Source organism: Chrysemys picta, chromosome 1 (genome assembly GCF_011386835.1).
Source record: "Chrysemys picta bellii isolate R12L10 chromosome 1, ASM1138683v2, whole genome shotgun sequence".
NCBI lineage: Eukaryota > Metazoa > Chordata > Testudines > Emydidae > Chrysemys > Chrysemys picta.
The window spans coordinates 322,390,397-322,403,994 of record NC_088791.1 but is presented as its reverse complement, the minus strand read 5'-3'; the positions used below and the strand labels follow the sequence as shown (position 1 = coordinate 322,403,994).

At 42.4% G+C, this 13,598-nt stretch overlaps 1 protein-coding gene across 1 annotated transcript in view; it reads right to left on the bottom strand.

Moving 5' to 3' along the window:
• Positions 1 to 13,598, bottom strand: part of ANGPTL5 (angiopoietin like 5) — a 33,707-nt gene that overhangs the window by 11,264 nt on the left and 8,845 nt on the right. Inside the window, exons 2-6 of the mRNA XM_005300339.4 lie at positions 12,497 to 12,732; positions 10,192 to 10,339; positions 9,298 to 9,401; positions 8,771 to 8,864; positions 7,685 to 7,785 (exon numbers count right to left, since the gene is read on the bottom strand). Coding sequence (XP_005300396.2) covers positions 7,685 to 7,785; positions 8,771 to 8,864; positions 9,298 to 9,401; positions 10,192 to 10,339; positions 12,497 to 12,595 — 546 coding nt within the window. The 5' untranslated portion in view covers positions 12,596 to 12,732. The remainder of the gene's footprint in view (positions 1 to 7,684; positions 7,786 to 8,770; positions 8,865 to 9,297; positions 9,402 to 10,191; positions 10,340 to 12,496; positions 12,733 to 13,598) is intronic.

Here is a 13,598-nt window from a genome sequence, read left to right as displayed (position 1 = left end):
CAGTCACCCCAAAAACTGTGACAAGGCTAAAGATATTTTGTTTTTATTTTAGTTTCTGTTCATTTGAGGGGCTTTTTGTTTATTGTTGTTGGTCAATTGGTTACTGAAATTAATACTTTTATGCTGGCTTTGGTTTTTTTTTTTTACTGGGACATACTGTCTTTTTTGTAATTTTTTCATTTAGTTATATTTTACAGGCCTTCTACAGCTCTTGACTATGAGTGCCTTAGAAATGAATTATGAGTTATTTTGTCAACAGGTTTATGTCTTAATTTCTTGAGACTTTTGTTCTTCTATGTTTTAAGCTTTAATTACAAACACGTGTGTTTGTCTTTTGCTCTTTTTATGCCTTATCACATAGGTGGTTTTACATTAAAATCTTTTCCATTTAATATCATTCTTTAATAAAATACACACCCATACTTTTGGACATTTTCAGGGAGATCCTGTCAGCATGATCTGCATTCAGATCTGTGTGACATCTATTAGACATGAAATGAGATACCTTTCTGTAAGTGGAGGTTTTGTTCTCATTATTTATTGTTCCTTCGTGGTTATAATTAATTTATGACTATTTTTCCCTTTGTCTCCTGACTCTGTCAGTATTTTCAGGAATCTCCCCACTTACTTGATGTCTCCCACGTCTTCAGATATTGGCAGTAAGCGCAAAATGTAGAAAAGTGTCAAAAATGCTTTTGAAGTGAAAAGAACTTTTTCATTTCAGAAGTGTTTGCACTGTGCTCTGAAACAGGTCATAATTTAACCACTTGAAGCCAAAAGTTACAGCAAATGGACTAAGCAATCTCTTTTCTCACTGAGAGGTAATAGTTATATCTCTTCCAGTAAACACCTGATTTTGGAAAAGGCATGAATAGTTTTCTCAGCTGGAACCCTCCACTTCAGAGCCAAATCCTGACTCCTCAAGAAAGCCGGGAATACATGAGTTTTGTGCAGTGGGTCTGCCTGGAATTGGGACAGAGAGAATCCTCCTCACAACAATCTATGGAGCATTAACGCAACTGCTTCTGTGGACACTACCTCTGCTTTAGTAGCATCTGTGGCCTCTGCAGTCCACTTCCATTGGTAGAGTTGGCTGGTGATTCTGGGTAGATTTTTTTTTTGTCCTAAGCCCCATCTCCTACACTGTGGTGAGAGAACTACTGAAGGACAAAGTTCTTTAGTACACACTGTGTAGCCTCCGCAGCTGGGAGAAGAACCACATTTCTGCTACTTTTGAGGGCTCCCAAGGCCCTTCTTTAGCCCTTTCATTAGATTTCGCCATATATGACAGTTTTGACTACACAGGACTACAGGTTTGGGCTCAGAGTTTTGTGACTATTTTGTGGGATACAATAGTAGGGTCCTCAGTGGGGTGGGTGGCCTAGTGGTTAGCATCCACTCAGTCATGGGGTAGTGGTAGGGGATGCCGGCCCACCCACTCCACCAAACTCCAACCCAGGGCCTTAGGAAGGGTCAGTAGCATTGACCCCTGGAGGTGGGGGGGGACCTTTTGAGTTATCCTCCCTGGGCTGCTTCCTATCACTGCTCCCTGGTCCCAGATAAGGAAAAAGAAAAAGAAAACCAAACTGTCAGCACCAACCAGGCTCATACAGTCCTGGTACTTCAGGGCATCTCTAGCTCCTTTTGGCACCAGCCTGCAGCGTAGGTCTATACTCCTCTCCAGCGTTCTGAGCTGGGTTGTTCTCTTTTCAACCCTGTCTCCAGTTGGAGCATGCTGTAAAAGATGCACTGTCCTAGGGATGGGGGTTCCACAACCACCACTCCCAAGAGGAGGAGGAGGGTGGTGGTGGTCGGGGACTCCCTCCTCAGGGGGACTGAGTCATCTATCTGCCGCCCCGACCGGGAAAACCGAGAGGTCTGCTGCTTGCCAGGAGCTAGGATACACGATGTGACGGAGAGACTGCCGAGACTCATCAAGCCCTCGGATCGCTACCCCTTCCTGCTTCTCCACGTGGGCACCAATGATACTGCCAAGAATGACCTTGAGCGGATCACTGCAGACTACGTGGCTCTGGGAAGAAGGATAAAGGAGTTTGAGGCGCAAGTGGTGTTCTCGTCCATCCTCCCTGTGCAAGGAAAAGGCCGGGGTAGAGACCGTCGAATCGTGGAAGTCAACGAATGGCTACGCAGGTGGTGTCGGAGAGAAGGCTTTGGATTCTTCGACCATGGGATGGTGTTCCAAGAAGAAGGAGTCCTAGGCAGAGACGGGCTCCACCTAACGAAGAGAGGGAAGAGCATCTTCGCCAGCAGGCTGGCTAACCTAGTGAGGAGGGCTTTAAACTAGGTTCACCGGGGGAAGGAGACCAAAGCCCTGAGGTAAGTGGGGAAATGGGATCCTGGGAGAAAGCACAAGCAGGAGAGCGCAAGAGGGGAGGACTCCTGTCCCATGCTGAGAAAGAGGGACGATCAATGAGTTATCTTAAGTGCCTATACACAAATGCAAGAAGCCTGGGAAACAAGCAGGGAGAACTGGAAGTCCTGGCACAGTCAGGGAACTATGATGTGATTGGAATAACAGAGACTTGGTGGGATAACTCACATGACTGGAGTACTGTCATGGATGGATATAAACTGTTCAGGAAGGACAGGCAGGGCAGAAAAGGTGGGGGAGTTGCGTTGTATGTAAGAGAGGAGTATGACTGCTCAGAGCTCCGGTATGAAACTGCAGAAAAACCTGAGTGTCTCTGGATAAAGTTGAGAAGTGTGAGCAACAAGGGTGATGTCGTGGTTGGAATCTGCTATAGACCACCAGACCAGGGGGATGAGGTGGACGAGGCTTTCTTCTGGCAACTAGCAGAAGTTGCTAGATCGCAGGCCCTGGTTCTCATGGGAGACTTTAATCACCCTGATATCTGCTGGGAGAGCAATACAGCGGTGCACAGGCAATCCAGGACATTTTTGGAAAGTGTAGGGGACAATTTCCTGGTGCAAGTGCTGGAGGAACCAACTAGGGGCAGAGCTTTTCTTGACCTGCTACTCACAAACAGGGAAGAATTAGTAGGGGAAGCAAAAGTGGATGGGAACCTGGGAGGCAGTGACCATGAGATGGTAGAGTTCAGGATCCTGACACAAGGAAGAAAGGAGAGCAGCAGAATACGGACCCTGGACTTCAGAAAAGCAGACTTTGACTCCCTCAGGGAACAGATGGGCAAGATCCCTTGGGAGAATAACATGAAGGGCAAAGGGGTCCAGGAGAGCTGGCTGTATTTTAAAGAATCCTTATTGAGGTTGCAGGAACAAACCATCCCGATGTGTAGAAAGAATAGTAAATATGGCAGGCGACCAGCTTGGCTAAACAGTGAAATCCTTGCTGATCTTAAACGCAAAAAAGAAGCTTACAAGAAGTGGAAGATTGGACAAATGACCAGGGAGGAGTATAAAAATATTGCTCAGGCATGCAGGAGTGAAATCAGGAAGGCCAAATCACACTTGGAGTTGCAGTTAGCAAGAGATGTTAAGAGTAACAAGAAGGGTTTCTACAGGTATGTAAGCAAGAAGAAGAAAATCAAGGAAAGTGTGGGCCCCTTACTGAATGAGGGAGGCAACCTAGTAACCGAGGATGTGGAAAAAGCTAATGTACTCAATGATTTTTTTGCCTCTGTCTTCACGCACAAGGTCAGCTCCCAAATTGCTGCACTGGGCAGTACAGCATGGGGAGAAGGTGACCAGCCCTCTGTGGAGAAAGAAGTGGTTCGGGACTATTTAGAAAAACTGGACGTGCACAAGTCCATGGGGCCGGATGCGCTGCATCCGAGGGTGCTAAGGGAGTTGGCGGGTGAGATTGCAGAGCCATTAGCCATTATTTTTGAAAACTCATGGCGATCGGGGGAGGTCCCGGATGACTGGAAAAAGGCTAATGTAGTGCCCATCTTTAAAAAAGGGAAGAAGGAGGATCCGGGGAACTACAGGCCAGTCAGCCTCACCTCAGTCCCTGGAAAAATCATGGAGCAGGTCCTCAAGGAATCAATTATGAAACATTTAGAGGAGAGGAAAGTGATCAGGAACAGTCAGCATGGATTCACAAAGGGGAAGTCGTGCCTGACTAACCTAATTGCCTTCTATGATGAGATAACTGGCTCTGTGGATGTGGGGAAAGCAGTGGATGTGTTATTCCTTGACTTTAGCAAAGCTTTTGATACGGTCTCCCACAGTATTCTTGCCGCCAAGTTAAAGAAGTATGGGCTGGATGAATGGACTGTAAGGTGGATAGAAAGCTGGCTAGATCGTCGGGCTCAACGGGTAGTGATCAATGGCTCCATGTCTAGTTGGCAGCCGGTTTCAAGCGGAGTGCCCCAAGGGTCGGTCCTGGGGCCGGTTTTGTTTAATATCTTTATTAATGATCTGGAGGATGGTGTGGACTGCACTCTCAGCAAGTTTGCAGATGACACTAAACTAGGAGGCGTAGTAGATACACTAGAGGGTAGGGATCGGATACAGAGGGACCTAGACAAATTAGAGGATTGGGCCGAAAAAAACCTGATGAGGTTCAACAAGGACAAGTGCAGAGTCCTGCACTTAGGACGGAAGAATCCCATGCACTGCTACAGACTAGGGACCGAATGGCTAGGTAGCAGTTCTGCAGAAAAGGACCTAGAGGTCACAGTGGACGAGAAGCTGGATATGAGTCAACAGTGTGCTCTTGTTGCCAAGAAGGCTAACGGCATTTTGGGCTGTATAAGTAGGGGCATTGCCAGCAGATCGAGGAACGTGATCGTTCCCCTTTATTCGACATTGGTGAGGCCTCATCTGGAATACTGTGTCCAGTTTTGGTCCCCACACTACAAGAAGGATGTGGAAAAATTGGAAAGAGTCCAGCGGAGGGCAACAAAAATGATTAGGGGTCTGGAGCACATGACTTATGAGGAGAGGCTGAGGGAACTGGGATTGTTTAGTCTCCAGAAGAGAAGAATGAGGGGGGATTTGATAGCAGCCTTCAACTACCTGAAGGGGGGTTCCAAAGAGGATGGAGCTCGGCTGTTCTCAGTGGTGGCAGATGACAGAACAAGGAGCAATGGTCTCAAGTTGCAGTGGGGGAGGTCCAGGTTGGATATCAGGAAAAACTATTTCACTAGGAGGGTGGTGAAACACTGGAATGCGTTACCTAGGGAGGTGGTGGAGTCTCCTTCCTTGGAGGTTTTTAAGGCCCGGCTTGACAAAGCCCTGGCTGGGATGATTTAGCTGGGAATTGGTCCTGCTTTGAGCAGGGGGTTGGACTAGATGACCTCTTGAGGTCCCTTCCAACTCTGATATTCTATGATTCTATGATTCTATGATGCTCTGCAAGGTTGGAGGGGTGGGGGTAACTGGGCCAAGTATTGTCCTTCAACCCCTTCCATCCCAGTGTGCGGTTTATATATCCCATCACAGGGGTATATAATTGGCTAGGGCTGGGTGGGACATTTCTACCTGCTTCCCCCATCCCTGTTTTGTTACAGCAGAGAAGTATTTATAATTAGGTATTATATTGTAGTATTTGTTTTGCCCTCCATTCTTCTTCCAATAACTGAATATCCCAGACATGTATATGCAAAATTAAAGTGGAAAGGCCTGTAGATGCAATGCCAAATCTCAGCTAACACATATGGACTTCTGCAAACAGAGCACCCAGAAGCAGAAACAAAAGAAAAATATAGGACATTGAATATTTTTTTTAAAAATAAGAATTTAGTCTGTTTGGGTTCTGCGAGTTCCAATTTTACCCAGACTTTGAGGTCAGAATCAGAACTAAGATCATTATCCTCCTCTCCCACTACCTTCCCCGCTGACAAAGTGGAGAGCAAAAGTGTGGAAACATGTGGATTGGGTGGAAGGGACACCTGTTTACATTGCATACCCAACCATTCATAGGCTTCAAGGTATTGATGAGGGTTTTAAAATTCACATTGCTGGGGGGAAGGACAGTGCAGCTAGGAAACCACAACCCTAGATGCTCCCAAGGAAAGAGGCCCCAAATTTTCTAGCAAAAGGCCACATAGCTTAATGCAGCATTAACTCTTTCTCTGCTCCTGTACCCTGCCCCTAGATAAGGAAGGATTATGCCGCCACAGTGAGGAACCCAGTGTCCATGTTGCAAGAGAGCATCTCTGTCAGTTTTGAGAAACTAATCGTGGGAATAAAGATTACAAGAAAATGCCCTGACATCTATGGGTGTGGGGACAGAATTTCTTTCAGTTCCTTAGTATTTGTGCAGGTCTGTGCCATTGTCTAGTCATGCTCCATGGCCCTTCCATGGCCCTTTTATTCACACTCATGAGAGGAGAGCAAAAAAGCAATGGCTTTTCCACTCTGTAGCGGGGTGGACACCTGCTCCTGCCTGGGAGGGCTGGAAAGCAGCCCTGGAGAGGGCTGCAGCTCTAAAAGCTCGGCTGATTGGGGAAGCAGCCGCAGCTGGGTCATGCCCCAATCAGGCCACAGCTGGCCTGTATAAAAAGGCTGGGAGCCAGGAGCTCACACACTCTCTCTGCATTCTCAGAGAGAAAGGCCTGGCTGCAGGGAGCTAGAGACAGGGTACCTGAGTGGAGCAGGGCTGGGGAAAGGCAGAGGAGCCAGGGAGCTCCAGCCTGGAAAGCCCCATGCTGCAGCCTAGCATAAGGCCAACAGGTACTGGGGGTTGCAGAGGGCAGCCCAGGGGTAGGCAAAGGCAGCAGGTCCAAACCCAACCTTGCCTGTGATGAGTGACGTATACTGTAGTCTGCCCCAGGGAGTGGGGGCTAGATGGTGACTGGCAGTAGCCTTACACTGAGGCAAGGTGGGGTTAGTGGGTGGGGTTTCCCCTGGGTGGGGAGACCCAGAGTGTGGGGGTACTGCCAGGGGGGCAGCAACCCGGAGAAAGGGGCACCGGGGTCCTGGGAGGGACACGGGGACCAGCGGTAAGGCGGATCACCAGCCTGCAGAGGGTGCTCCGAAGCTGGAATGAACTAATTCCTGGAAGAGACCAGCAGGAGGCGCCGCAGGGGTGAGTCTGCACCCTTACACACTCACTGAATGATGTGTAGTTTTTATAGAGAAGGATGATTCATTGGTTAGTGGCACTAGCCTAGAATGTTCAAGATCAGGTTCTGCTTTACCATAGATTTGAGAGACCTTAGGCAAGTCACTTAACATCTCTGTGCCTCAGTTCCCCACCTGTAAAATAGGGAGAATTGCACTTCCCCCATCTCACAGGTGCGTTATGGGGGCGACAAAGTGGGTGAGGAAATAACTTTTATTGGACCAACATCTGTTGGTAAGAGAGTGCTGTGTAAACTCAAAAGCTTGTCTCTCTCTCACCAACAGAAGTTGATTCATTAAAAGATATTACCTCCTCCATCTTGTCTCTCTAATATCCTGGGACTGGCACAGCTACAACAACATTGCATACAAGGGGTGTTATAAAGCACTCTGCTATTATGCTGATGGGGCCATATAAAGTACCTAAGATAGTAAGTTTTCTTCCAGGTGTTTTTCACTGTATATGAAAAGAGAGAATATGGCTCTGTATCTGAGATTATATTTCTTTGCAAGAACTGGGAAAGATTTCAAAATTGTAATTATGGCAGAGCCACTTAGTATAATTCTTATTCACACAATGAGAAATATCCAAGGAAAATACTTTAAAATTAAACATATTCTAAATACATGTTTTCAAGTAAAGTCTGCCCAATATGTGAGATAATTTTATTACCTCATAAGGGTAATTTGATCCTTCTGGATGGATTATGTACAGACCGCTGGGAGTTTTTGCAACTGAACCTATGGTATCTTTAATATCGGTGCAATCCAGTCCTAGAGAACAAAATTATTCAATATAATTTAGGTTAAACACTGCAATAACAAATACAGATTGTGACAAAAGGAAGGCACTTAGATGTAAAGGTATGAATGATCTCAAATTAAATTTCGTTTGTCAAGTAAAATATAAAATTATCTTTAATCAGAGATTTATTTTGAAAATGTGAATTCTCTGGAATGTGGTAAGGTCAGAAATAGGCAGAGAATAGAGAAAAAGGAACTTCCCACAAAAAGTCATTAAGTGCAGTTGATCTTTCTAACCATAACTAGCACTGCATAGACAATTACACACCATGGATCTGATCCTGCAGACCTTACTCAGGCAAAGATCATATTGAGTCAATGGAAACTTTGCCTGAGTAATGGCTGCAAGATAAATCCCTTTATGTAAAGCAATTGCTGCCCCCCCTCTTGTAAAGATTTAGATTTATAGTTTAAAATCCTTTAAATCATACCATAGATCAAAAAGATTTTGCTTAAAAGTATTGGGACAAATCCTGCTTGTCTTACTCAAGTGAGCAGCCTCATAGAACCCAATGGGACTGCTTAGAGGTGAAATTCCTCTCCTTGGAAGCATCAGAACAAGGGCTTAAGTGTAACACAAGTCTTGTGTTTTACCAGATGCACAGGCATGAATTTCACCCAGTGTGAATAAGGAAGCAGGATTTTGCAAGGTGCTGAACAACCCTGCATCCCCAATTCAGAAGGGACTCAGCACCTGTGTGACAGTAAACTTGATATTTTCCACAAATATTATCCATCTGGCATAAGTTTTCTTTAAAAAGAATCCAAAGTACTTTTGCAAAATTAAGATTTTAAAACAGTTCATAAGTTTTCCAAAGCTTATGCAGTACATATCACTTCTGAGTAGCTATTATAAATCCCATATCTTCTTGTCTTTGTTTTTCTCATTTCCTTATCAGGACACTTATAAAGATAAAGAGAAAAGATGTAAAGGTTAGACAAGAAAAGTCCTTACCATGAGACTGAACTGCTTTGTAAGGAAGTGGATCCAAATGTTTTCTCAAAACTTCTGCATTCAAAAGTAGGATCCTGTTCATAAGTTCACTCACCTGTAAGTTCAGAAGTAAACAAGCGTTTAAATACACTCAGACTGGAGCACTGAGATTTGAAGTCTTATGATTTGCTTCTTCCCTTATACAGATGTTCTGTAGTTAATTTCTATGATGCACGGCGATGCACACTTTACATATCCGTAGGCCATGCTGAATGCCTGATTTTCTACTGTCTTGTATTTGAGCAATCATTTAGGACTTGATCCAACTGCCACTTAAGTCAAGAGAAATTTTTCAAAGGACTTCAATGGGACTTGGGCTGGAGCCTTATATCTGTGCAAAGTGAGTGCACAGTGGTTGTTAGACACTATCAAAGAAGAATGGCAGTGTTTTACATGCCATAAATACTTAGATTTACCACAGTAACAATAACTATTAATGTGTGTCCTAAGTGAAAAGAAATGTTCATATTATAAATAAAAATTAGTACCTGATTAGAAAGATAATCCAAAGAAGATTGTTGGTCATCCATCATATTTCTTACCAGTTTTTTTGTACTTCTTGCATATTCAACAAGAGAGTTCTGCAAATTTCCTAAAAAAAGAGATATTGACACCCACTATAATATTAAAACTGTAGAACCATTTTAAGCTGCATAAACTTCATGCTTATTTTATGAAGTTTAAGTGAACACCAAAGATGTCTTATTTTAGAGTGCTTAAGTGAGACCTAAGTGGTGCATAGGCTCTGGACTAGGCCCTCAGGAGACATGAATTGGCATAGCCCTATTGACTTCAGTGGAGCTGTGTTGATTCTGCAGAAGATCTGTCCCCTCAGAAAGACTCTCTACACAAGGAGGAATCTCAGCCTCTTACAGCATTCTTAGGTACCAATGTGAATGATACCTTAGAAATACAAATGCAAATAAAAGAAAGATAGATATCTAAGGTTTTTTGTCACCATAGCTTCAAATCTTTTGCTCATCTACCAGCACTCATGCTTCTCAGCTTTGCTCACATGCCAATAGACCTAACTGTAAGACAGACAGAAGATGAATAATGCATGTTAAAAGAGACACAGAAAAGCTAAGCGACCTGTTAGAATATTCTATGGCAGATTGCAGCAAGCTCTGCAGGGTTTGACAAGGCAGGGGAGAGAGCACAAGGAGTCCTCTTCCACCTGCGTATCTGCACAAAGGATAACCACTGTCTCAGCCCTTTTATGCCCATCAGTAAATCCTCTGCACGGTGCCCAAACTGAGTAGCTAGGTGTAGTGCTGGCCCATGTGCCTGGGAAGAATCAAAGTAAATACAGTTTGCTATAGGTACATAGAGCATAGGTGAGTTTGTTGCTGACCCAAAGGCTTTTCTTAATGAATACATACTGCACATGTAATGTTTTTCTCCTCGTAACATTTTAGCTTGAATATCACATGGCACAACGCATTGTTCCTTTTGTTTTGAAATAGCTGTTGATGTATTTTTCTCTGCAGTCTTGGGTGGTGTTTCCATAGCACTGCCATTGAGTGTACCCTGTTATACCAAATAATGGAAGACAGATTATATTTTGAATTTGCCTTTTTATCCTCATCTTAAAAAATTAAAGACAATAATTGCCAGCTAGTAACTCAAAGCAAAGACCATAGAGGTTTGAGCCCAGGTACTGTTGAGTGTTTCCTGCTCAGAAGCCCCCCCAGAGGATTGAGCCAGAAGTAAGTTAGACTTTTAAAAACAATCTTAAAGGGCTCCTAAGAACTGGCTGGTGAGCTACTTCCACCTCCTGGCATTGTAAACCTAAGGCCTGAACTCACAAATACTTACTGACAGGTTTCAGAGTAGCAGCCGTGTTAATCTGTATCTGCAAAAAGAACAGGAGTACTTGTGGCACCTAAGGTTTTGTAGTGGGTTTTCTGGTTTTAAATTAAAACTGATAAAAATGCATTGCAGCTAAAAATCTGAGATTGGCTTTTTATAAAAACTTACCATTTGTACCTAAGGTGCCACAAGTACTCCTGTTCTTTTTGCAAATACTTACTGCTAGGCTTAGAGCTTGCTGCCATGAGCAATCCCATTAGAGTCAATGAGACTGCTCACAATATAACAAGTATCACATCCAATAGTCCTTGTTAGCAGAGTAAAGCCCCACGTCTAAACAAAATTATTTATGTTGTGGCGAAGAAGCAGGTCTTCAGGCTTATCCCTTTTTACTCACAATTGTAGTCCCTCTCTGCCTAGTACATAGTACAAATTCATCGGGTAGACCCCAACCTGGCAAATACTGACATATATGCATAACTCTACCCCAGCTAAGAAGTCAATAAACTCTAACCACATAGACAGCTCATATTTACAATCAAATACCACATCAGCAAAATATCTTTAATTTCCCTCAAGCAGAAAGTTTAAATGGACACTATTAACTAGAAATCTAGCCAATTCTAAACAAAGAAGGGGGTCAAAAACAGTTTCAAGGCACTGCCCCCATAGGGTTTTGTGGTTATACATTAACATTTTCACACTTTTAAAATGTTTTTCACTCCCCTGTTGCTGTGTGAAACCCACACCATCAATAGGGGAAACTGATTATTCACAAAGTTCTGTCAAAGTAAACAAATTAAAAACATGTTTTCTCTGATCCCTTTGATAACCATAGGTGTTACTTGTAACAATATAGGTAAAAACTCAAAACTAGTTTCTGCCTTGCAGAAAGGAAAAAATGCAATTGACTTTCCAAACATTTTCTTCAGATTCCTTTTTTGCCCTCTAAAGACTGATGTTTTTAAAATGTCATTGTGTTGTTACAACACTGCATAGTGATTGTCTATTGTGCTATGCAAACTGAAGCATGATTCTTATAGTATTAGGATTTTAAAAGGAAAGAATTATTTCTAAAGCATTTTTGGTCCTCCCTTCCTGCTCCAGATTCCTCCCTCTGGCACTAAGACAACAGTGGCATAATACTGAATAAGTTTTTCATTGGCACCTGTTTTTCATTTTTAAAAGTGAAAGCAAAAATTACAAAAGATTGTGAACTGACAGGTTTTAGAAAATCTCTTGAATTACTAGTAGTAGCATGTGTCTCCTCTGCAGATAAATTTGTATCTTTCTTGGACTGCAGACTCCACTCTCAGTTGAAAATAATCACAAAGCGAAGCAAGAAATGTTATGTAACAGTTAAAACCAGACCACTTGAAATAGAGTTTCGGTCCAGGATTTCATCCTGGCTACCAACCAGGCTGTTGGTATTAACCAACATCCATGTTCAAGTACACAGGGTCAATCTATTATTTTTAACCAGTATTTATATAAAAACAAAAGCAAACAATTATTAAAAGACAAAGGGTGAGATTCTGATCTCAATTATGCAGCTATAAATATCTGTGTAATTCTACCGAAGCAAATGGAGTTACTCTGGATCATATAAGTGAAATCAGAAACTGGCCCAAAGAGTCAAAACTCAAATAACACTCGTTAAGAGGAATGTTTCTGTGTTCCATTGTTAATGAACTAATTTTCTTGCTGCAATTTTAACAGAGTTTTTTTTCTTTCTCAGAGAAAACTTAACTTTTCTACACATCATAGTCCATCTAGGGTAAAAGAATCTACATTTTAAAAGCATCACTTACTGTTCAGAACCTCTATTCAGTTGCATTAATTATCTTATCAAATCAATGTAATTGAAAACCTTACCTTAGTAGAACAGGGTCTGACATTACCTAGCACAGTCTCACCCCCAATGAAAAAAATGATATTTAGACAGATCAATGAAGTTGGACTAAACTGGATCATCTTTTACTTGAAGAAATGCAAACGCTTCAACAGGTTTCAAATTTCTGTGGAAAGGCTTGTTCACTATGAGGTCCTGAGTCAAGTATTTGGGAATGTGTACAGCACAAATCGCAGCCAGCACATCAGTCCTTTTATGCCTGGATTTAACAAAACACATTTTATTCATAGAATAGAAGATTTATATACTGCACTTAATACAGTGTTTTGACCCTGAAAGCAATTACTGCTTAGTATCTGCATATGACACAATTAATGTATTAACATTTACACTGTAATAGGATTGTGATAGGTCTTGGGAAATGTTGCCCTTCAAACATATTTATTTGTATTTAGTGGGCTGGACTGGTTGAAAGAAAAAATGATTAATTAGTGCCTAACTCCTTTTATAAACACTTTAACCTAGAAAAAAACTGTCCATATTTTTGCACTAACATTGCTATATCTCTGGGTAAGGAGGCAGTTTCAGAATACAATATGTAGGTTTTCTGGTTTTAAATTAAAACTGATAAAAATGCACTGCAGCTAAAAATCTGAGATTGGCTTTTTATAGAAACTTACCATTTGTGCTATATTGAAAACTGTTCATAGAGGGGACTAATGGACTTTAAAGATTTCTCAAACTCAGTGACAGAATATCTCTAGGACTAAAGGGACTTCGAATGGACTAGTTTTTAAAATAATTCAAGGAAAACAATTTTTATTCCTAAAAAATTTCCCACAGTGGATGTGCCTAAAAATCTGAAAAACAGGAAAACTAAGCACCTAAACCATTAATCCCTAACTATAAGCCATATATTCAGGTACTTACATCTTTCACATGGAACAGTACAATTTGGGCCTGAAATTCCTCATGCTTGATTTCACCTCAAAGCTGAACTGTTTTTGAAAGTTTAGTAAAGATCCACTTGACTATTTTCTGTGATCCAAGTACATGTGAGGATTGATATTTGGTATGATATGATTCAATACATGAAAATCCCCAGCCTGAGGTATTGTATTAAGA